The 22,735-nt window shown below is 38.9% G+C and overlaps 1 protein-coding gene across 1 annotated transcript; it reads right to left on the bottom strand.

Moving 5' to 3' along the window:
- Positions 1 to 842: 842 nt before the first annotated feature.
- Positions 843 to 22,611, bottom strand: LOC146470926 (unconventional myosin-VIIa-like). Its single transcript, XM_085121432.1, has 25 exons — positions 22,417 to 22,611; positions 19,342 to 19,420; positions 19,129 to 19,245; positions 17,930 to 18,082; positions 16,898 to 17,085; positions 16,459 to 16,580; positions 15,989 to 16,131; positions 14,022 to 14,204; positions 13,664 to 13,748; positions 13,114 to 13,190; positions 12,009 to 12,197; positions 10,834 to 10,904; positions 10,523 to 10,601; positions 10,220 to 10,351; positions 9,188 to 9,323; positions 8,549 to 8,655; positions 8,096 to 8,233; positions 6,885 to 6,946; positions 5,950 to 6,130; positions 4,391 to 4,570; positions 4,127 to 4,288; positions 3,232 to 3,310; positions 2,513 to 2,641; positions 1,930 to 2,095; positions 843 to 1,176 (listed from the first exon to the last, which is right to left on the bottom strand). Exons 2-25 carry the CDS (start codon positions 19,357 to 19,359, stop codon positions 1,095 to 1,097), a joined length of 2,979 nt encoding a protein of 992 aa, XP_084977558.1. The 5' UTR covers positions 19,360 to 19,420; positions 22,417 to 22,611; the 3' UTR covers positions 843 to 1,094.
- Between the last annotated feature and the right edge of the window lie 124 nt (positions 22,612 to 22,735).

The following is a 22,735-nucleotide window of genomic DNA, read 5'->3' as shown; positions in this document are numbered from 1 at the left end:
ATCATATTAGGCACCGAGTATGTCTTTCCGAAAGCGACGCTGGGAAAAAAACAAAAACAAATAAAAAACATCGACAGAATGCTCGAAAGAGTTCGAATGGTTCATTTTCTTCGAAGTTGAATTTTCGAAATTTGTTAAATCTGTGAGGATTCATGCATGAATAATTATCCTATAAATGCACCGAGTAGATTCATAAAATCCCGAGAGCGCTAACGCTTACGACGGTGAACAAAACTGTTTCAGTTATCAAAAATTCGTATGTCTGACTAATGCTGTCTTTGAGTAAAGCAAGGGAAAAAATTCAAAGCTTTTTATGGTTCGATTTAGACTTGTTGTGGGATCAAGATATGTTGCTGCTGACGCGGCGCGAACGTTAGTTTAGGAGTATATGGGAGTGGCACTGCCCTGCCTTATAAAGTGCACTCGTTAACGTTATTCCATCTACTTCTTTATCGTCGGGGCTTCATGCAGTCATTTCCTTATCTGATCATGAAAACCTCCATTACTACCGCGTAGTTTTATGGCGCGATGATTGTTGCGTTATACGGCTTCTACTGCTTCGTCGTTGATTTTAGCTGAATCAGTCCGATTTTGATGGTTCTTAAAACATTTTCATTCCAAGAAGAGTTGAAAGTCGATGCAAGTTTCTGTCTTTTCAAGGGTTTATACTTGGGAGCTTGGGTTATAGTTTTGTAGAGAAACTTGTGACAAGAAGTGGTGCTAACACAAGTAGACTTTTCACTAGTAAACTTAAAAGTTTACGTGTGTTGATTAATTAAAAAAAAACAAACAATAAAACTCATTTTTAGCTGCGTTGATACCAAGAGAAAAACTCGAAAGAGTTTGGTAAGCGTTTTTATTAATCAATTAATCTCTAATTTGAGGAGCGGTACCCTCACAGAATTTTTTTCATGTATTTTTCTTTTCTTTTCTAACTTCTTTTCTTTGCCTCAAACAAATGTCTGCTTTCCTCGCAAAGCTCTTCTGCGCCAGCAGCGTTTTCTCCGTCATTTACAGTGGAAGGACCCTGCACGATGTCCGGCCAGATTCAGCTTGTTCTCGACCGGTCACTGTCGCCGATGATGATCATTTCCCTATGATTGGTCAGAGCGCCACCGGAATGATCCTTGAGGGCCCTTGGGCTTTGTTCTCAGCGGGGACACAAATTCTGGTTCCCTGTAAAAAGTGCGTATAAGTATATAAGGGACCAAAACATACAGTATTTATTCAGTTCATTCTGTTCATAACATAACGTCTATCTCAGTGTTTCTTTTTTCTTTTTTTTTTTTCTAAAATTGCTCACCCAAATCATCCAGCTCATGAAATAAAATTTATCGGTGTGATTTTTGTTGCCTTGTCTCCGCTCCCGATTTACCCTTGAATATCAAATTATTACGCCAAACAAACATAATTATATAGTCGTACACTTTTGAAGGAACGAGTTTGCCATTTGTAACCGACAAAAATTAACCTTGTGTAACCACCTTTTTATGAACTGCTACGCATATAAACAAGAGCCTCTATTCAACGAAAAGAATGCACTTTCTCAGACCGACTTTCCAGTATAGTTAATAATTGTCTTCTTAATCCTAGAGATCAGAGGTTTGCACGCACTCGGCGGGATTCTGTTGGGTGAAGTTACTATCGACCACTCTCTTCTACTCTCTGGTCAATTGCAGTCTAATACCAACTTTTCTATCACGTTCTGCTGAGATACCTTTCAACTTCCGTCCGTCAAACTGATTGTGAAATTGGCTTCCAGAACTCAACGTCAAATGCCCTATTAACTACAAGATCGTTGATCCAAGAATAAATTCCCTTCATTTATGCGACTACATTCACTGAACGTTAACATGCCTTTTTTCATAAGCTAACAGATAACCAACGCGGATTGAGCTTTTTACTGGTACGTTCTACACTCAGATTTACCTTGTTATTGGCTCATCACTTGAGGGTGCATCTTGATCCTCGTTGGCGGACCCCTGACACGCTAATCCAAGTATAAGTGCTGTTAAAGTCAGGGCGAGTTCTGAAGAACGGGACTGTGTAACCTGACCAAACCCACTGGGTACATTGGGACTGTAACTCAAAGAAGCTGAAGGAAAAAATAACATTAAAAGCAATATTTTGTGCAAACTGAAATGAAAGAATAACAACCAGTGGATAGCCTGCGTGCGTGAATATAAAGTTTTTTGTCAACGAAGCCACGAGAATTCAAATCGCCTTTCCCCCATTTCCCTCGCGACTTCATTGCACCTCCACCCAACATCTCGCCAGTAACGCAGGCTATAGACCAGTTGAGAAAATTTTACACATTGTAAAAGGCGTGATAATTAAAAAAAAAAGTAAAAAAAGCAGTTCGTTCCCTTCAGCATACTTAGAATAAAAATCTGCGAATGAAATCGCAAAGTGAGGCTTTTCAAAAACACACTGTTGAGCGGTGCTTTCATGTAGTCTTGTTTGTTTTGATACTTTTGGTTGAATTAATTATGCTGTTTGGATGTACGCTTACCTCCTGATCTGTTGGATTGCTCTATCCGTCTAACGCCATCTACAAGACTTGCCCCTAATGATGTTGCGGGGTAACCCTGTTGTGTTTCACGTGGTTTACGCACGGGCGCAGTCGACTTCGCTTTGTCCTCTGTTAACAGAAATGAGAAAAATAAACTGTTCAGAAAAGCGCAACAAAATGAACAGAAGGGGAATAGTTTGCAGAAGAATCCACCGAGAAACTGCTTAAAATTGTCAACAGATTTCGACAGACATGATACACTGAGGGATCATGGAACTGCGTACCCTTTTAACATAGAAGGAACGCGGGCATTCTTGGTAAAACTATGTGCCCCATGGGCACTGGTCTAGAAAGTTATCAGAAAAATCATCTGCTAAAGGATCTTGAAATTTGTTGGTAATTGTTATTTTACTGATGATGCAAACAGCTGATATGTGACCTCTGCTTAGAGGAAACTACTTAACAGTTCAAAGTTTGCTTATGCTGAAATTCTCGCTAAGATAATTCCAACAACAAAGGACCAGCCACCCAGGCTGGTTACCACGAAACGCTAAAAGACGATCGTCTTTTTCACATTCAGCTTTCATCCTGGCTGCGACGATGTAATAAGCACTAGTTTTGTCAATATATGACGGCTGAGTGAGACCTGTCGTTCACTCTACTCATGCTTAGCACGCGAAACGTTTGTTCATTTGAAAACAAATGGTAAAGAGTCATACCTTTCTCGGCGTAGGTTTGTTCTTCTTCTGCGATAAAACTGAACATCTCTTGAATTTGAGCTGCTGCCTCTTCTTGCGCCTGTATGAAAAACACCGTGAAAAATTACACACCACAAAAATTATTATTACTACGGCTTTTCACGAGAACAATGATGAGATGATGAGATATTTTATGAAAAATGAACAAGTAAAAGAAACCCTTGATGCGATATATTTTACACAGAGGTATATACAGATTTTGCAATACCCTGACTTCAAGCGGTGACGATAAAATTTCATAACTGACATTCAAAGTACGTATGCTTCACTTCAAACTTATTTCGTTATTTCGAGCTTAAGTCTTGTTTTGAAATAATGACTATCTGCAATATCGAACGTATAGGGTAAGTAAGGGGTAAGGGTGCAACACTTATTAAGTGAATGAATGGTTAAACAGTTTTCTATTACGCCATAATGTTTAATTTTATAACACTGAAGTTTAGACTGTTTGCAGTCACCTATTTCCCCATTTGATTGTCGAAATTGTGTGTTGTTTTTTGTAAATCGGAATGCCGCCATCTTGGTTTGTAATGGAGAGCGCAACCTGGGAAGAGCGCCAAACCTACCGAGGGGCCCCTCGTCAGGTTATATACCAGCTCTTGGCTCCCTCGGTAGGTTTGTTGCTCTCCCTTGGATGGCCACAGTTTGATCGAAGCATGCGATATCGACAATCACACCGGAAAATAAGAGAATGTAAACAGTCTAACATAAGATTGGACTTAATTTTACTACTCCTTCCCTCATTTCGCTGCATACTGTTCATTAACTCAACGAAACTACATCCTACCTTAATGAAATATTACTTTTTACATTCAGTTATAAATATATAACTAGGTTTGTGCTTCTGTTCTCTTACCTTTCTCAGTTTAGCTTCATTCTCCTTCTGTTTCTTTTCTCGTTCCAGTCTCAGCAGCCTTTCTTGTTCCGCTCTTAGTTTATCTTCACGCATGCGCTTGAACTTGGTTGATAAAAGGCGAGCTTTTAACGTTGCTTGGAGTCTTGTGATTCCTTTCAAGACCTTAAAGTTAAAAAGGCAGATTTTTTAAACACGCAAATCGTGATTTAGTTAGTCAATAATTCCTACGTTTTCAATTAAAGTAAGGGCACGTTTAAAACCAACCTTCCTGTAGTCCCTCTTGTCGCGATAGCCTTTCCAAGTCTTTTGAATCAAGACAGCTGCGCATGCCTGTTTTTGATGTTTTCTGTGACGTAAGAACCTCTTAATCGATCTTTGAAGAACAATCACTGCATTGGTCAGAAGTGCATCACGGGCTTGCTCTAGAATGTCGCCATGATGATCCTAATAAAACAGAATATCATTTGAGTAAGCTGTTTGCCTATCCGTAAAAATTCTGTTAGGAATTGGCTTAACACGGCCGCTTAATACTCGGCGTAGGTTGCTTCAGAGTTCGAGAACTAATGTAATTCAGAATTGACGCTTGCTTTATACACATCATTCAACAAGATTCTCGTGGGCAGTATGATGAGATCAAAACTTGTCTACTCCAGTTCTGAAGTAACCACATGCCATCAACTAGTTTGCAAAGCTTGACCTTGGGTTGAGCGTGCACATACTAAACACGGGCTGTGTTGAGTTTGCATATAAATATTTTTCCAGCCGTCTGTTTTAGCTCTGAACGTCAGTATGGTTTCAATCAATAATCAGTCAATCAATAATAATAATAGAAATGACTAGACTCCGATAGGGTCTGTAATCATACGAGTGATTAACAAAGTCTTTTTTAACCACTCGAATGATTACAGACGGAATTGGACGACACAAAGTCTCGTTACCAATCAATCATAACCATGTCAATTTCTAAGAACAAATAGATGGGACAAAAAAATACAGTCGGACATAAAAGAGGAAGAAATTCTCCATTCTAGAAAAGAAAAAGCTTCTTAGTTACTGTTGCTCTAGAAACTGTAATGATAATTGTGATTGGTGGATTTAGTGCAGAGTTTTTAATGTGATTGGCTCATAAAACTGTCCGATGATACTGTCACATTTAAGGAAATTGTAATGGCCATGATTAAATCTTAACGCGATGGGAACGCCAAAAAGATTTGAAAGTAATCTTGGGATTATAATACAAATCGGGAGCATTGGTCGTTATATGAAAGCCTTGATCTAAGACTGTCGCTTTATTCTTATAAGCATTATAGAATAACCATATCTTTTCAATTTACCTTTAACAAGCTGAGATAAGGTTATCAAGTTAATGGAGATCAAGATATCTGGATAGCAGTACGGCAGGTTATAAGTTGAAGAATAAACTACATCAGTTTGACTTTGAAAACATGTTTCGCAAGAGAGTTTTACATTTAGTGTTCGCCTAATTGTTTTAATATTCAAGATCATGCTTCCACCAATTTTTAGCTCAAGATAAGAGAAGCTATTCATATCTAGTAGGAACAACCTACTTTAAACCGACAATTGCACCATGTAAGCCGGCTTAAATTTTAAATTCCCTTTCTAGTCATGATCACACATTGTCACGTATCAGTTTAATTATTCTGTTACAGCTTTTTCTTTTCTCATTGATTGCATTTGTATGTACTTATTAAACTAAAGATAACTGAAGAGTTGTCAAATCAAAACTGTTGTCGGTTTTCTTAAACTTTGAAGATCAAGATATATCAAAATAAGCAAGAATACAAAGAACATTCAATTCTTACTTTCAAGAATATCATTCGGTTTCCAATGGTCCATTCAACATCCTGAAGAAGCCTTTTAGCTAATTCCTCTGACATTTCTCGTGGCTCACTCCTGGGTATATTTAAATCCTTCATAATGACATGATATCTGTTTACAAATTCTTCAAAAGTGTAGCGAATAGCAAACCCAGCCTTACGAATCCTGCAAGTTAAAAGACAAATGTTCGTAAAACCATGAATTTTTCAGCGCTGTATATAACACCGTGAGACAGCTTAAACATTTTTTCCATATCTTGGCATTAGATTACTTCGAATGGAGTAAAATGTACCTGGAGTTTGGTCTAGATGTTGACCGCGGTCTCGAAAAAGGCGATGGTGACGCAGCCGCCATTTTGAATGCACGGTCTTCCATTGCGAGGTCTGGGACCAAATGTTTATTAATCGTTCCCAGGGTCACGCGGTGTTAGTATCGGTGACGGTAGAAACGCTACCTAGAGGGCGATGAAAGCAAGAATCCTGGCCAACAAACTTGGGACGGTTTCAAAAAACATTACACCGAATTACATATCTGCCACTGATCTCTCCTTCTCGCAATCTCGCAGGTTTGACAGTCTAGATGATTCCAGTGACTATCAACATTGGTTGGGGGAAGGGGAAAGGGTCAAAAGATTTCCCCACAAACCGTTCTAACATTCTTATAGTGACTGATAATAGGAGTGTAGAACTCTTTTTCAAAACTGAAAAAGAAAGAAGGGCTAAGGCAATTTTCGCCTGTTCTTTCTGCGAGTCCAGTGAAACTTGGCCTCTTTTGATCTTAGTTGAACCATTTATTTTCAACTGCCATTAATTTTCATGATGGCTTAATGTAGCTGAATAATCAATTTGAACTAGCGTCATTGGTACGCTCATTACTCGTTAAATCAAAATAATATAAGTCCAGCAGAAAGGATTCTTACTTCACTGTCTCCAACATCCCAGAGTATTTCAGCTGTTGCCAGCACAAATACCGGTCAAACATCTGCAAAGGCAACATAGAAACTAAAGATGTGTAAAATGTGCCATTGAACATCTCTCTCAATTGTACGTGAATTTCATATTTCGCCCAATTTCCCAAATATCACTGAATTTCAATTCGCCATCGAAACATTAAATAAAAAGTGCTAACGATACAAGTTGTGAGAAACACGTGGTACTTTTTTGGCCGTTAACTGTGTGACATGTACACTGTTTTCGCCAAACTTTTGGCAGCTGATATATAAACGCAAATAAGACGACAGTCAGTAGTAGAATCAGTTCTGAATCTGCTATTTTGTCACGAACGAGCAACATCAGGGACTGAGCAAATTGTTAGCCCCAAAAAGCGCGTCCATAGCTTTGACAAGTAGTCCGATTACAGAGAACTCTTGTTGCTCGCAAGCTGTAAACACTCTGTAAGCTTTACGGTAATGTTTCAGTAATAGGCCTTATCACGGTTTTCGACGCCATTTGACGAGTAGGCAAACACGTCTTGAAATAACAGTGTTTGTATGGAAATCCGATGTCAAATAATTTTCATAAATCATCACTTCTGAAAAATTCATGAATTGGAAACTTTAGGCACTATGCAAAGTGCTGTTCCAGACTGACTCCCTGTGACTCCGATGCCCTTCATGGGGTAGGGCCGAGTACGAGGCAGTACTGGGACAGGACTTAACACTTTTAATGAATGAAATCCGTTTAAAATTTAAACCACGATTATGGCAGCTAAAGCTGTGATCATGTCAGGAATTCTAGTTCATCCAGATCAGTCAATATATTCAACAACCTTACAAGGAAACCAAAGGACCTAATAACTGAACATGTCATTCCTACTTTCACTTTTGTATAACAATTAATCGATTTTTTTACCACTTCTTCATTAAATCTTATTGTTTTAAGATACACTTTAATTTAAGATAGGTGTCTCCAATTAGTTTCCTACTAATTATCAAGTAGATGGCAATGATACGTTAATAAAGTTGTTGTGTTTTTGTTACCGACAAGAATGTCCGCTTAGAGATAGCCCGAAAAAAAATGAGCGGAAAAGGGTTGACTACTGTGTGGGTGAGAGGTGGGGGTACCGAACGTGTGTGAATTTGAAGTTTACATCCTCGATAACGTCATAGTGTTATGAATATAAAACACGTACCATGGGCCTTTTTAGATCATTAGGTTTAATGCAACGAACAAAAGACGGCTCACAGCTCAAAAGCATCTTCATCAATACATCTAAAGATCTTCTGAACTGTGCGCTCAACGTTGGAGATCGCTTCCTTGTTTCTTCCCCCTATAAAACGAAGCAGAGAGAGACAAACTGATTGGAACTAAATAGGAACACTATATTATGGGTTGACCAAAGCATTTTGGATTTCAGTTTCAGTCTTTCCGCGCCAATATACCCTGCGGAGGCAGAAGTCTTTCGCAACAGCCGGCGAAAACCCGATCTGCCAGCGCTATTCCGACATTAGAGGTAAATTTGTCATTATTTTTTAATGCTTTTTGACAAACCAGTATTGGATATCCTTCTTCTTTATTAGCGTTTTCACCCCTTATTAGATTAGAAAGCAGTATATTAACCACCATTAAACTTTTTGTCACTTACCATTGACATTTCTTTGGCAAACAGATTAAACAGAAACTCCATGTTGCTTTCGCAGACGAGTCCAACAAGATCAGCGCTAAATGTGTCTCTGTTTTTGTCTAGAATTCCTGTGGAGACATTTCATGAATAGTTATTGCATAGCGCCGAAGAGGAAGCAAAACTATTTTTCACAGAATATTTCTGTTTATTTTGTTCCTTTTTTTCTTGTTTTCGAGATGGAATAAGAAGCAATGACCTTAAGAAAGTTTCTTCGTAAAGATGTTGTTTTTGAAATTTCTTAAGAACTGATCCGAAATTGAATGAAAATTCTTGGAAATTGGCATTCGATAAAAATTTCGTGCGGTCGTGGCCCTCATTCCACGTACCTCGGCTATTTTGAGGATATGCAAAGAAATAACATCCGGGGTCAACTGTTAAAACTTTTACACTTGTAGCTAACAATCCGCGGCGCACTTGTAATTTCACACGCATCCAGAAAATGGTCTCAACAAACATTATTAGAAGTCTTTAATTAGAGTTATTGAACTCGTTTATGGATTCTTTGTTGTGTTCTTTCTTTCTTGTATTTGCACTTAAAGCAAGAGCCCAGCTTGAAAATTACAAGTGTAAAAGTTTTATTCAATTGCCCCGTGGTGTTACCTGTGACGTCATACTGAATTGTTCCTGCGAAATGAATCACACCAAAGGACGCTCTTGAGAGAGACTTGGACTTGACAAAACAACTGCTTTTACTGTGATGTGAATTGAGTTTCTGCAGAAACGATCCGTCGCTTCCCTGAAAGTAGAAACAGGGAAAACAAAGTCGAGAAATGAAAGATTCTGAAGACGAATATATACTTAAGTTATTCTTACAATTTATAATCGGACTAATAAAAATATGTATGCGGAATAGCATTTTGATTACTTCTCACTTTCGTTTCAATATCGCTGTTAGTATAACTTGAATGATATAGAGATGTGGTTTATCAACCTCTTTTTTGTGGTAGTCTGTTCATTTTAGGTTTGACACACTGAGCAATAGAGGAAGAAACCTCTCTCAGTGGTCTTCTTTAGCCTCTCAGAGGCTAAAGAAGAGGTTTGAGTCAAAAGTTTAAAGTAGCAAGCCTAAAAATTCTCTTTGTTGGAATAGGTGTTTTTCTTCCATTCTAGAGAACCCTCGGAGACCCCTGGGCAAGCTGTTGTCGGGACGGGACGAAGATTCCACGAGCAAAATCGGGACTAGTAAACTCGTAACTAGCATCTCCAACTCGCAACGCGTCATGTACACTCGCAACTGGTAGTTTGCAACTCCAACTGTGCAAGCCGCGCGTAACTTACAACTCCAATTCGCAACTCGTAAATCGCAACTCCAACTTGCAACTCGCAACTCGCAACTCGCAACTCGCAACTCGCAACGCGCAACTCGCAACTCGCAACTCGCAACTTGCAACTCGCAACTCGCAACCCGCAACTCGCAACTCACAACTCACAACTCACAACTCGCAACTCGCAACTCGTAACTCGTAACTCGCAACCTCAACTCGCAACCCTTCACTGGGAACTCCATCTCGCAACTCTGCAACTCTCAAATTACTCAGTCCAATTGAAAAAAGGGCTGTTAACATTCCTTAAGGGGAAGGATGGAGATGATTATTGTAACTGACCCGGAATGAAACAATCGCACTGCTTTACCTGTGGAAACCTGCTCTCCTCGTCCATAAGAGCAAAACAATTCATCGGTTTCTGCGCCAACGTATCGACAACTTCTTGATTATCAACAAAATCCACAGGACTCCAGTCCAGACCCTCCCGACTGTACTCAGCCTACATCACAAAAGGAAAACTGGTAAACAGCTTTTGAATAAAATGTTTGTGCAACATATATCAGGAGTGTAGAAACACGCACCCAATCCATTGAAGAAAGGATAATTTTCTTCGTGCTATAATTATAGTCGCTATTTTGCTTTTTAAAACAGTCGGTCCCATTTCACTCACCTGCTCCATTTTGAACACGTGATCAACAAAGAAACTGTGGAGTTTTTCATTGGCATAGTTAATGCACAGCTGCTCAAAACTAAGAAAAAAAAGAGAAAAATTAGAATTAGCTTTGTAATTCTATAACTCCAAATAGTGACCAGCAGCTCAATTCTCTTTACAATACCACTACTTGGTCAAACATTCAGGTTATGAGAATAACGAAAATGATCACCAAAAGCAAAATGACTCGTTGTGTATACAGATTTTCAGTCTTGATCAAACTATACAACTTGCTCCATGCTTTTTTCACTTCATTATATATTACTAACCTGTTCACTTCAAAGTTTTCAAAGCCAAAAATATCAAGAACTCCAAGAGAAACTCGGCCTTCTGCGTCACCCTTTAAAATTAATCGATAGAAATTATTTAGCTTGAAAATATCGATGCCTATTTTTCAACCCAAACAAAGCTTAAGATTATCGTGTTTATTATGCACCAAATATTTTCTTAGACTGTACTTGTAACAACAGAAAATTAGCGGAAGTAAGCGACAACTAGCTCAAAGGGTTCTGAGCCACACGCATGATGGGAGGAAGTCTGAGATGGAGAGTACTCCTCGAGAGAGTGTTAACATGCCTTCATCTTTGGATGAAAGTTGTTCAGAGCCAGAATCGAGTGATTCTATATCAAGTGAATTATCAAGTGATTCCAGTGAACCAACCGTATCTGGATATTTGGAGTTGGCTTTAAAAGTATCGTTTGCTTCTGATGAAATTTTCAATGCAAATCAACTGTTAAAATGGCACAAGGCCCTGTAAATAAACAAGGAAGTAGTCACAATACGAAGGGAAAAAAGGTAAGACCACATATGGGGATAGGTGGGTGGGGCGGTTGTGTCTTATCTATTTTTGGTATGCAAGAGGGTTTCATGGTTAATTTTTTGTCTGGGGTAGGGAGGAAGAAGCCCAATGTTTTACCATCACTTTCCAAATTCTGAAACTCCCCACCCCCTTCTTGCTAATAATTGCACAGTCCGTAGTTAGTGTCGGCTACTATATGTAATATTATCGTTTAACAAGTTACGTATACGTTGATATAACGACTATTAACAATCTCTCTACTGCCAATAACCCGTTATTGTGGAAATTTAAACTAAATTTTAACTACACAAAAATTTTTTTTTTGTGGAGCACGTTTCATGTAATTACAATTGATAACATTGACGGACTTAAGCATAGCAAGCCTTCTTGCTAAAATCAGGTTCTTTCCTCCTTGATATGTAAAAATAGATTGATGAATATCCCTTTAACGTAAAATGAAAATAAAATAGATCTTCAGACCTAGTCTCAATTCTTCCCCACGTAACCATGTTAAATCATTAAGGGTGTTTCATTGTTCCTTTGAAGTTTTTTTCTACAGTACAGCATCCCGCATACGTCGTGGTAAGAAATAAATCCTTAAAGATCTGGAGCGGTACATTTGCTGTAAGGTTGTGTAAACTTACCATCGGTTTACCGCATATCGAGGAGTTAATTTTCCCGACAATCCAGATAAAGAGCCGTCCATAAATTCCCTTTACGAAAGCATCCCTGATGTGTCTCGCGCTCTCTACTCCAATTGGAGAGTAGATTAGCTCACCGGAGGCGTAGGTAGACTTACTTGTAAATGCCTCGTGAATTCGCTGTGGTGGAATCTGTTGAAAACAATCGCAACCTGAAAATATTGTTCAGCACTCGACCACCTCCGCTGGACGAACATTTCCTTGATAAAGGCCTTTTCATTTGGATCTAAATTTGCTTTTAAACTCTATTTCTTCGTATTTTACCGTAAAAAACTGATCTCAGATCCGTAAGTCCAATATAAAAAAGTGCTTTGAGTTACAACTGTGACAATTATAAAGCGTATACTGCGGCCCTGAAAAGGGCAATTGCTTCTGACGATGCTTCGATAGGCTGAACGGAAACTGTCTTTAAACTCAAGCTGAAATTGTAGTCTCAGTTGATGGTATTATGTACCAAGATAGTTTTGCTAAGATAAATGTGATGGCATGGTTAACTAAGTCGTGAAATTATTATGTATTCAATCACAGGAAGAAAATGATTGGCCAAGGGCAATTTGTTAATTGTTAGTCAAATTTTATTCTTTGGCTAGCTTTCTCGGTTCGTTTACTCTGTTGTCTTTGAATAACCATCTCACGTAGACTGAACGGGTCATTAAGTAAGTCTATTCACTTGTTAGAAACGGTTAAAAGGGCCTTGCTGAGTTTTTAGAAGTGATAGGCCCGAAGAAGAGATAAATTCAGAACGCTATTAACAAATTATACCTTTGTGATGATGATGATGATGATGATGATGATGATGATGATGACCATGACGATGATGATGATAATGATGATGATGATGATGATGATGATGATGATGATGATGATGACCATGACGATGATGATGATGATGATGATGATGATGATGATGATGATTACGAAGACTTTTTAATGAGGGCAAGAAAACTTTGATGGCACTTTTCCTAAGGAATTATGGTTTTTCTTTATTATTATTTACTTTTTTTTTCGACAGTGATTACTATCACAACTGACAGTTTCATCGACCAACCTGTAACAGATGCGCCACCGAGTCGACACTGTCATTATTTATAATCGCACAGGCTTCCATGTTGTCTTGAATTAAAGCTGTTGATTGCAAGGGAAAAGTATAATAATAACTTGCACAACTCATGTTTTGACGGTTAAAGGACTGTGCACTTGATACACTAAAATCAACTGTAGGGTAGAGTTTTTGAATACTCTTGACGTAGTGAAAAAGCTTAAGCACGTGCCATTGAATTTTAGAGGCATCTGTTAGCCAGTTTTAGACGTTACCTTGAGTTTTGCCAATATACTTAGTTATAAATAGAGTCATGATCACGTGTGAATTCTCCCGAAAGAAAACAGCACATCTATCTCCAAGGACCAACCTAATGTGGACTAATCCTTCTTCCTTAATTATGCTGAAAATGCCGATCCGACGCAACTCTACCGACGACGGTTTTGGGCTACAAACTGACTTTCTGCTTGGAGACCAGAAAAATAGAGTGAGCAGTAATAAAGCGTCTGTTCTAAAGATGTTAAACAATACGAGAAAACTGTGCATAATTGCATGTTACCTTCAAAGCGGAGATTCCCCAAGTGAAGAATGGCGGCTAACAGAGTGAAGAGAATCCAAGAATCCTTATCGGAAAACATCAATACCTGAGGAAGGCAAAAAAAAGAAAGGTACTTGGGCCAAGGCATTAGTATTCTTTAGTCTTCTGTTTTCATGTAAGGTGTCTTCCAATAAATATCATCCATGCAGGACAAGTAATCACCCTATGTGAAACATGTCGCCACACCATGCTATCTATAGTCTCAAAGAATAGTTTCAAAGTGTATCAAAATAAGAAAAAACTTGGGGTAATGGTTGAAAGTTAATTAATGATTTTCTTTTACAAGCCCCTTTGTCATGTTAATCTTATTTACTAGTACCTTCATTGCTGTCTGAAAGTTAGCAAACTCTTGTGCATCATCCATTCCCTCGCAGGTGAAACAATTCCCCTGGGAAAGGTAGTGATAATCATTTGCCACCGTCAGATGGAGGCTGGCTTTCTCCTCCTTGGTCAATCCACAAAGTAGACGATAAAATATGTGATAATTACGTTCTTCAGGCATCTGAACAACAAAGATTCGAAACGTTAGCATGTATTATCCACTGTGTTTCCACGTGCAGCTGCTTTGCATGGTGCACTTTGCATCACACCTGAATTTATTCGTATACAGCTATTTCAATAACGTTGTCGGATCAAAGTATAAAGCTGTAAGACAAGACCTGAAGATTCTGTGGATATTTTTTAATGAATAAGTTCATCAAAATCAGCTATGCTTCGTCCGTCTAGTGAAGATATACGATGGCGAGCCATTTGGATGAAAGAAATGTTAGGATATCAAATGGATGAGGTGGCAGCCTCTTTGAAGATGTCTTTAAGCTTTAAGCTTTGATCCGACAACGTTAATTGAAATAGCTGTATACATTCATAAAAATCCTCGAAATGGCTACCTTAAGGTGGCTGAACACAGTTTGCGCGCGCTTTACAGATTCTGTAAGTGATGCTATTAAGCGCGCGCTAGGGTTGTGGTACGCAAATACGACGGTCGACTGAAGTGAACCCTCAATTTCACATGAAATGGACAATAAAGTTAAGTTTTGATCCTAAATAACTAAGTTTCTCGTTTCTGGACTCTTTTTCTTTTCTTTCCGAGCAAAAAAAACATTCACCAAGACCTTTTGCATGCTTTTCATCTTTGCCATGAAACCCAAATAAAACCATGCATGCGCATTTGACCAAAAAATTGCGACTGCTTGTTTTCGTGGAAATGAACTGTTTTCTAAGGAACCGCTCATTAGAATTCCCTGAAATTTGGCATGAAAATAGTTCCCTAAAAGCGTAACTCACCTACAAAGAGAAACCTAAATCTAACAAAGGGTATCTTCACAAAACATTAAAATGCAAAATCAATATTTACAGGAGATCTCTCTGTTAAAATTACATGAAAATAGTGCAACTGTGTCAGTGTTTTGTGAGTTGTTCTGGATACAAAAAATGGAAAAAATCTAATGAGTACATTTTCTAAAAATAAAGGAAACCTACTATTTATGGACGTTTGATAGTTCGCTGCGTTGCCATGGAAACGATACTTGGCTCAACAAGACGTACGAAAATACATTCTTTCTTAGTTGGTCTTACACCATACCAATTTTGGGCGTCCAGAAATACATAGTTTCCAAATAACGTCTTCTAACATCTGTACACTAAAAAACTGTATGCGGCCACCTTAAACATAACTTCGAACTCAACATAAACAGCCCACAAATTTCGTTCACAAACTGTGGCTAAATAACTCGACACAAATATTCACTGTTCAAAACGGATTGTAGTTTGAGCACGTTCAAGGCTAAAACTTTAAATACTGTCATGCAATAAAACTTCATAGCTGGTAGCGACAATACTTTCCTTTACGTTCGATGTTTGACCTAGCGCAGGTAAAGGTCCAGTCCTTCGAAAGCCGATTGGCAGTAATCCATTATTAAAAGTAAGCGAGGTTTTCATCTCATTGTTGGAAATGATAGTTCTAACCTCTAGGTAAGGAAAAGTCTCGGTCAAATTAAGTATTTGGGAAAATCTTTCTTGATTGGGTGTAAAGTTTTACATTAACCCTGAGTTAAGCTTAATTATGCTTTGTTGAATTAGGCTAGAATGCCCAGCACCCTTCAAACTAGTCAAGGGGGCGGGCAAAGAACCGAATAAGAGCGCACGAGCCGACAGTCTCCTGGCTTACTTTTTGTTCACTTGCCTCGCTCTTTGCGCTCTCCCGATCGACAAAAGGGAATGAAAGCAGTCTAAACTGGGTGGAAGAAGTATCATTAGGCTGACTTGTGAGAGTGCTATCCACCTTACCTGATATACGATTCTAGATTTCTCCAAAAGATACTGCTCAATCCTAGCTCCTTCAATTACCGCATTTCGGTTAAAGTAGATGTTGATGTACTTTCCAAACCGACTGGAGTTGTCATTTCTCACAGTCTTTGCATTTCCAAACGCTGCAAATAAATGCAAAGGGTTTCAGCCAGTAAGTGTAGACTGCCAAAGGAAATTCTTATCTTGATCCTTTTGTGTTTGCTTAGCTTAATATTTTTTCACCAAATTTGATCAACATTAAGGCTAACGTGAGCCAGTACCTGGTGGGTCAAGTTGACCTTTGTCTTCTGTCAAAGTTCCTTATGATAGCTCGTTTTTATTTTTAATTTTTTAAGCGTACCGTTCTCGGTTTCGACGATTGACAAATACTGTTTCAGAAATAAAAGCGAGTGTAAAGTTTTTCCCTTAACTCGAGCTGATATAGCTTTGATTTTACTGTCTTTTTTTACCTTCCAAAATAGGATTTGCGTCAAGAATCTGTTGCTCCAGTGTTGTTTGCTGACCGCTTACAGCTGTTAAGTAGCGAAGAATTAACTTGGTTGATTCTGTTTTACCTGCGCCACTTTCACCGCTAGAAAATAAAAAAATTAAAAAAAATAAAGGAAGTCACTGAGCATGTTTCAGTAGATTAGAGGAAAATTTGAGTTGACATTTTGCGAAGAAGATCGACCGAACAAATATGCAATGCGCGGCCCCTGAGATGAAAGCGAAGTGGTCCTGTTAACTCTGCCGTGAAAAACGGTTTTATCTTTTTTTATATATCTGGATGAAACTCGAGATAAAACTCTGACTTTCAAATGGGACCTATCAGAAGAAAGCTCTCTCTATTTTTGTTTTTTGAGGGGCGTGGGGAAGCATCTTTCCGTGGTGCTATTGTTACAATCTTACCTGATTATGATGCACTGGTTTTGGAGTCGTCTTTTCATGGAAATGAACGCGTGTTGGGCAGTGGAATAAATATGAGGAGGAAGCTCGGTGGTGTCAGTGGGTTGATTGTACATGTTTATGTCATGTTCTCCATAGATTGGGTACAGCTGGTAAGGATTTACTGCTACCAAGACCATGCCGATATGCGTCTAGTTAAAAAATAATAATATAAAAATATGACCAGTAGATATGTTTGTCAGTCCAAGCCAGGCTAAAAGGCAGACAAAACTAGTTGAGACCGTGAAAGGCAAAGTGCGAGAGTTAAATTATTTATTTCACCAATTGGAAACAAGGATTACATCACATAAATGTTTTTCTTCCCTTTTCTCCTCTCTCTATCAATGTTGTCCTGAAAGTCAACTATACATTCTTCGAGAGCCGGATTGCCGATAAAATAATGATTTTATTCATCAAGTCAAAATCTTGAAAATGAATGAGTAGTTTTGTCTCGGTAACGCCCCCTTCCCCCCTCCCCCAGATGGTCCGGGATGCTAATCCACTGCGGTACAAGTATTGTGCGGTTTCAAAGTTTTCGTGTCTATTCTCTGATGCTCATTTACACTCACACATTATCGGGTAGAGAAAATATAACGTGGAGTAATAAAGTTTCTCGCATAAGGAAACGACAAAATGCAGAGATTACAATCGATCCAACGCTATTTAATTTTCATTGATAATCCAGTCACCACTAGAATCACCTAGCCTCAGTCCAAAAAAGTCAAGCAAACTGATCCAAGGGTCAATGAACATTACTGATTTGACTTTTAACAAAAATCGCTCGAGACGAACGACAAACTCTTGTGGACTTCCGATCGATTACTCCAAAAGAAGACCGAATATTTACTGAATATTTTGCGAAGACTTTTGTAAAAAGATTCCTCTTTGAAACAGTTTGAAGACGATGGATGGAAGTGAACTAAATTTGATAAGAATTCCTGTTTAAGTTACTCAATAAATGTAAAGAGTTTCGACCAGGAAGCCGTTCAAACTTACGTAGATCTTGTGATCGTAATATCTGATGAACACATTTCTAAGTATCCCTGCTTCAGTGAGTTCTCCAAGCTGAATCATGTCCTCAACTCCTGAAACACAGCTAGGGTGCATCTGTTGAACATCACCGAGCGAAGATCCTGTTAGAAAATGCTCCTGAAAGGTAAAGGAAAAGAATTAAAATGGATACGAAATTGAATTACACACCATCTGGAAGTGAACATGTTATTTTTTTGTTTATATCATGGATTAGTTTGCCTTTTTCTATCTCTTTTACATTCTCCGTTTGTTACAGAATTTCTTCTGAAATCGATTTTCTAACCACGGTTAAACCTTTCTGCAACGACCAGTCCCTCGGACAGTTTTTCTGGTCGTTGTAGAAAGGTCGTCGTAATTGGGGGGTTTTCTCAGTTTTCGATAAGAGGACTTATGTGAATGAATAAAAAGATGGGACAAGAAATCCTAGCTGGCCTTTGTTACTGAGACGAAGTGTGAGTGCGGCCTTGTAGGGAAGTGCTCGGAAAACCACTTCTAACAATTTAAGATGGTAAATGGACGGGTTAACTACGGGTACCTCACTTGTGAAGCGAGGAGTTAAAAACGCTTTTTTAAATTGCTTTTGGTTATCTGGCAAACTAAGCTATTTTTGCTCATTTGGATACAATTAATTTCTCTCACTGATAGGATTTCTCTCACTATTCATTAATTAATTTAAATAGCAATTGTGCACATGACCCGGCTATCTAGGTTGCGAATTGCTAACTGTTGGCCAGTCCATGAAAAACTACATACAACCTGGAAAAAAACTTGAAGTTTGACATTGCTAGTTTCCAGGTCCTGAAGAACGGTACAACCCTGGAGCTTTCACGCCGCTAGAAGCATTTTCATAAGATAACAAGATTAAAGTTGAGAATGATATATTACTCAGTGAATGACGCAGGTATACTCGGAAAACCGAGTGCTCCTATCAGGGTTCGAACCTAAGACCTTCTGATTGCTAGTTCGGATGCTCTACCCCTTAGCTATGTACATGTATTCACTGGCCCGAGACACCGCAAATCAAAAAATAAAACAGTCATCTCAACTGAGTTGTAAACTTATCAGTTGATATATAAGTCTAGTGAGCGCGTTAGCTACTAAGTCAAGGCTCATCCAGAAAGCCGCCTTCCTAAACTTCTAACACATGAATTTGCACTAAATACCTGTCCTTCATCATCTTTCAGTAGCATTCCTAGTCCATCGACTGACTTGACCACAGCACCGATGGGAACATCAAAATCCTTGGCCACGTTCCTTACAGAGACCCACACGTGTTCACCCTGAGATTGAATAATTATCACAAGTTAGCAGCAGTTTAAGGGTCCAATGTGAGAACTTGTAAAGCAAAAAAATTGATTTGAGTATAGTTACCGCACCTTGGAAAAGAAAGCCATGGCATCAAAGGTGGAAGACTGTCTTACTCAAGAGAAAGTGGGCTAATGTTGCCTTCTACAGCTAGAAGAGGAAAACGTTCGCTCATTAATTGTATAAAACAATGACAATCAGTCCTCTGATCCGACAGTCTTTCAGTCGGTCAGTCAGTCAGTCAGTCAGTCGGTCGATCGGTCAGTTCATCACTCAGTCAATCATTCAGTCAGTCAGTCAGTCAGCTAGCAATCGAAAGTCCCGGTAACTTATCGGGCCCGGTAAGTGGCCCGTTAAGTCCCCGATAAGTTTACGGGTGTTTCTCGAAACTCCCGTTATTTACGATCCCGGTAAATTTCCCGGTAACTTGCCCGGTAATTTCGGGAGGTCATGACCACCCGTAAACTTACCGGGAAATCGCAAATGTTGCGACAGTGCTAAACAAAATGGCGGTCGGAGGCGGACTTTTTTGTTTAGTTAGAAGACCTCGGTCTTGTCAAAGACGACTAATTCTGGCCGACATGGCTGACTGTGAAGTCATAGAAAGATTCAGGCTTTTGCGAGCGAGCATCGAGTGGCTCGTGAATGAACTTGGAGACGAATTGCGGAAAAATAAAGCGAGAAGCTGCCCGCTGGCTCCGGAAGCAAACGTGAATACAGGCGTAGTACTATTATTGTTGTTGTTGCTGTAAGTGTTGTTTTAGATGTTTGAAAAGCTCTTAGGGTGTTTGCATATGGGCGCTATATAAATTTGAAATGTTACTATTTTCTTGTTATAAATTATCAACCAACGGCGGAAGAAAAAATAAATATTTTGTCATGTAAACACGGCTCACTCGCCGCACATTATTACTTCGAAATGGCTTCCTTTTTAGCATAAAATGGGTTCCTGTCATGCAAAACTAATCCTACCGTAAGCGATATTGTTTGCTTTCTTGTAATGTGCAGAATTTTCATAAGAAAGAGGAAGTTAATCTGACATGCTGCACTGAGATAAATGTAAACATAACCATTGATATAACAGAGCGATCGCGATGAGAGTCGAATTGTGCGCCGTCCTCGAAATACACAAATGCAGTGTTTGCTGCATTAGCTAGAGGGATAAAGAATGAGAAGCTTACACACGATAGATAAACGAGAATAAAGAACTTAAAAATCGTTCCACTTTTCGCAAAATAGTTTCAGTCGCATTTCAATTGATCGAGCCTTGTGGCATTATACAAAAGCCGATTTCGGATCGGTAAAAATAGTGCTTGATGTCTGCCGGAGAAGACGATCAAATCACTCCAGTTGAAATATAGCTATTCAATTTTAAAACTTGTATAAGATCCTTCCTTATTCCCAATATTCTCTATACTAAGGCTGCTAAAAGTAAATTTGTATCAGTACGAACTGTTGAAATAGGCGTTGAAATAGGACATCACGCAGACACTGTTTCCCCGGCGATCGCCAAAGCTTGCTTAGCTTCATCTCTTCTACAACTTTGAAGGAATTACATACTGATCCTGACTATTAGTTTGATGCTCACAACAAGAATTCATGATGATAACATTCATAATCCTTTTCAGGTTCTATTTTGCATCAGGGAGTTTTCTGAAAGTAATCGCCGATACCATGCATGATGCAAAATAGTGATCTCTCTTGGTTGCTCCCCTTTAATAAAACGAAAAAGTTAAACTTAGAACGTATTGTATTGTCCTTCAAAAAGCATGAAGACAATCCTGTCTCATCCATAACCGTGCTTTTGTCAAATGAATCGAATGGATTGGTGTAGTCCTAAGTCGTTCTCCTTCTCTTGCGAACGAGCGTGAAGCGCGCAAGAGCCTGGCAATGGCTTCTATTTTACCGGGCCCGGAAATAACCGGGAAAGTTTACGGCTGCTTCAAGAAACGCATTATCGGGCCCGGTAAAGTTTCCCGATAACGGCCCCGATAAAATAACGGGCCCGGAAGTTACCGGGACTTTCGAGAAACGGGCCCCTGGTCTCAGTTGGTCCGTCAGTCAGTCAGTTAATACTTTAATACACTCAATCAATAACAAAGTCAATCGAGGTCTGTCTGTCAATTAGCTAACCAGGCCTTCAATCGAACAAAAACCCAATGAACCATCCAGCCAATCAAGGAATCAATGAATCAGTCCATCAATCCATTAACCGGTCCGTTTTACAGTCAGTCAGTCAGTCGCTCACTCAGTCAGTCAGTTAACGAGTCGCAAAAGTTATAAATAAAAGGACTGCCTGTTCATCCATCCACCAGTTCATTATTTTATTCGCCTGTCATTTATGTTAATTTATTTCTTCGTCCAACGCGGTTAATGTGCTAATGGAAGAAATGTCTATCAGTTGCAAAATCAACCCACTATATGTCAAGATATCAAAGCCGAAGTTGAATTGTTGCGCACCAAAAGAATTCAGACTTCGGTAATGCTGAATGAAATGTATTAAACTAACGCAAAATCCAAAACAAGACGAATTGGTCGGGTGGCTTTGGTACTGATAAATATTTAGTTTGAATTTATATTCTCTACGGTGAACCAAAGCGCGTGATAAATACATTAGAAACAATCAGTCGCACGGATAGTTTCATTTAAATGAACGCCTGATGAAGTGGTCAGTACGAGGCTTGTAATTCTTGAGCGAAATTTAGGCCGAAATCGAAACTGATCTTGCACTGTACATGTGTTGTTGATTTTGCACTTATCTATGCTTACCGAATTGACTTTAATGCCGGTTAAAGCACGCATCCAATAAAATAAAGTGAAATAATAAAAGCAGCTGTCAAGTTAAACTTCACTTAAAATGTCTGTATCCAAACTGTTAGCCAAACCGAGCGAACCCAGCTGGTCATTATCGGAGTCGGAATAATCCAGGAATGCTGACAATGAAATGAAACTCTTAAATTATTATTGTCTCATGTAAGGACAGCTTGAAGATAGAATAGACCTTCCAAGTAATGTATTGTGAAGCTCGTTTATCGACTGAAGCTCGAGCGAAAAAGATTCCGACCATGAGAAAACAAATGCAAAAATTTGGCTGTTGTTTGTACGCTACCGGTATTTTAAACTGTTTATGTCTGAGAGTCACTTACCGATTCTCTATAATCTGTAAAATTTTGCGTCTCCTTGTAGCGCTATGGCTCAAAATAACTGTAGTTAGCATTTAAAACACGGAGTAAATTTCGAGTGAAGCGCTCTGGCTGTCATTTCCAGAAATGACTGCGAACGATCTCGAAGGAGAAGCGGATTCAACTCGTTGTCGCGTTACAATAATTTTTCTTTCTTATTAGCATGTCAGCCAAGATAATGAGTGCAATAACAAAAGAATACGTCCATCCAAAACAACTGAAATAAACACGTCTTCTTGAATAAATAATTGCTTTGCGAATTCATATGCATAATTTATATGGT

Source organism: Pavona decussata, unplaced genomic scaffold (assembly GCF_977016875.1).
Source record: "Pavona decussata unplaced genomic scaffold, jaPavDecu1.1 SCAFFOLD_109, whole genome shotgun sequence".
NCBI lineage: Eukaryota > Metazoa > Cnidaria > Anthozoa > Scleractinia > Agariciidae > Pavona > Pavona decussata.
The sequence above is the reverse complement of the archived record's forward strand: the minus strand, read 5'-3'. Positions and strand labels throughout refer to the sequence as shown.

Excerpts from the sequence above, each read along its gene's own strand:
- LOC146470926 (XM_085121432.1), bottom strand. Across the intron at positions 16,132-16,458 it reads CGCAAATCCTATTTTGGAAG|CGTTTGGAAATGCAAAGACT; the intron begins GTAAAAAAAGAC and ends ATTTATTTGCAG. Across the intron at positions 10,352-10,522 it reads ACGTGTTCAAAATGGAGCAG|GCTGAGTACAGTCGGGAGGG; the intron begins GTGAGTGAAATG and ends TTTGTGATGTAG.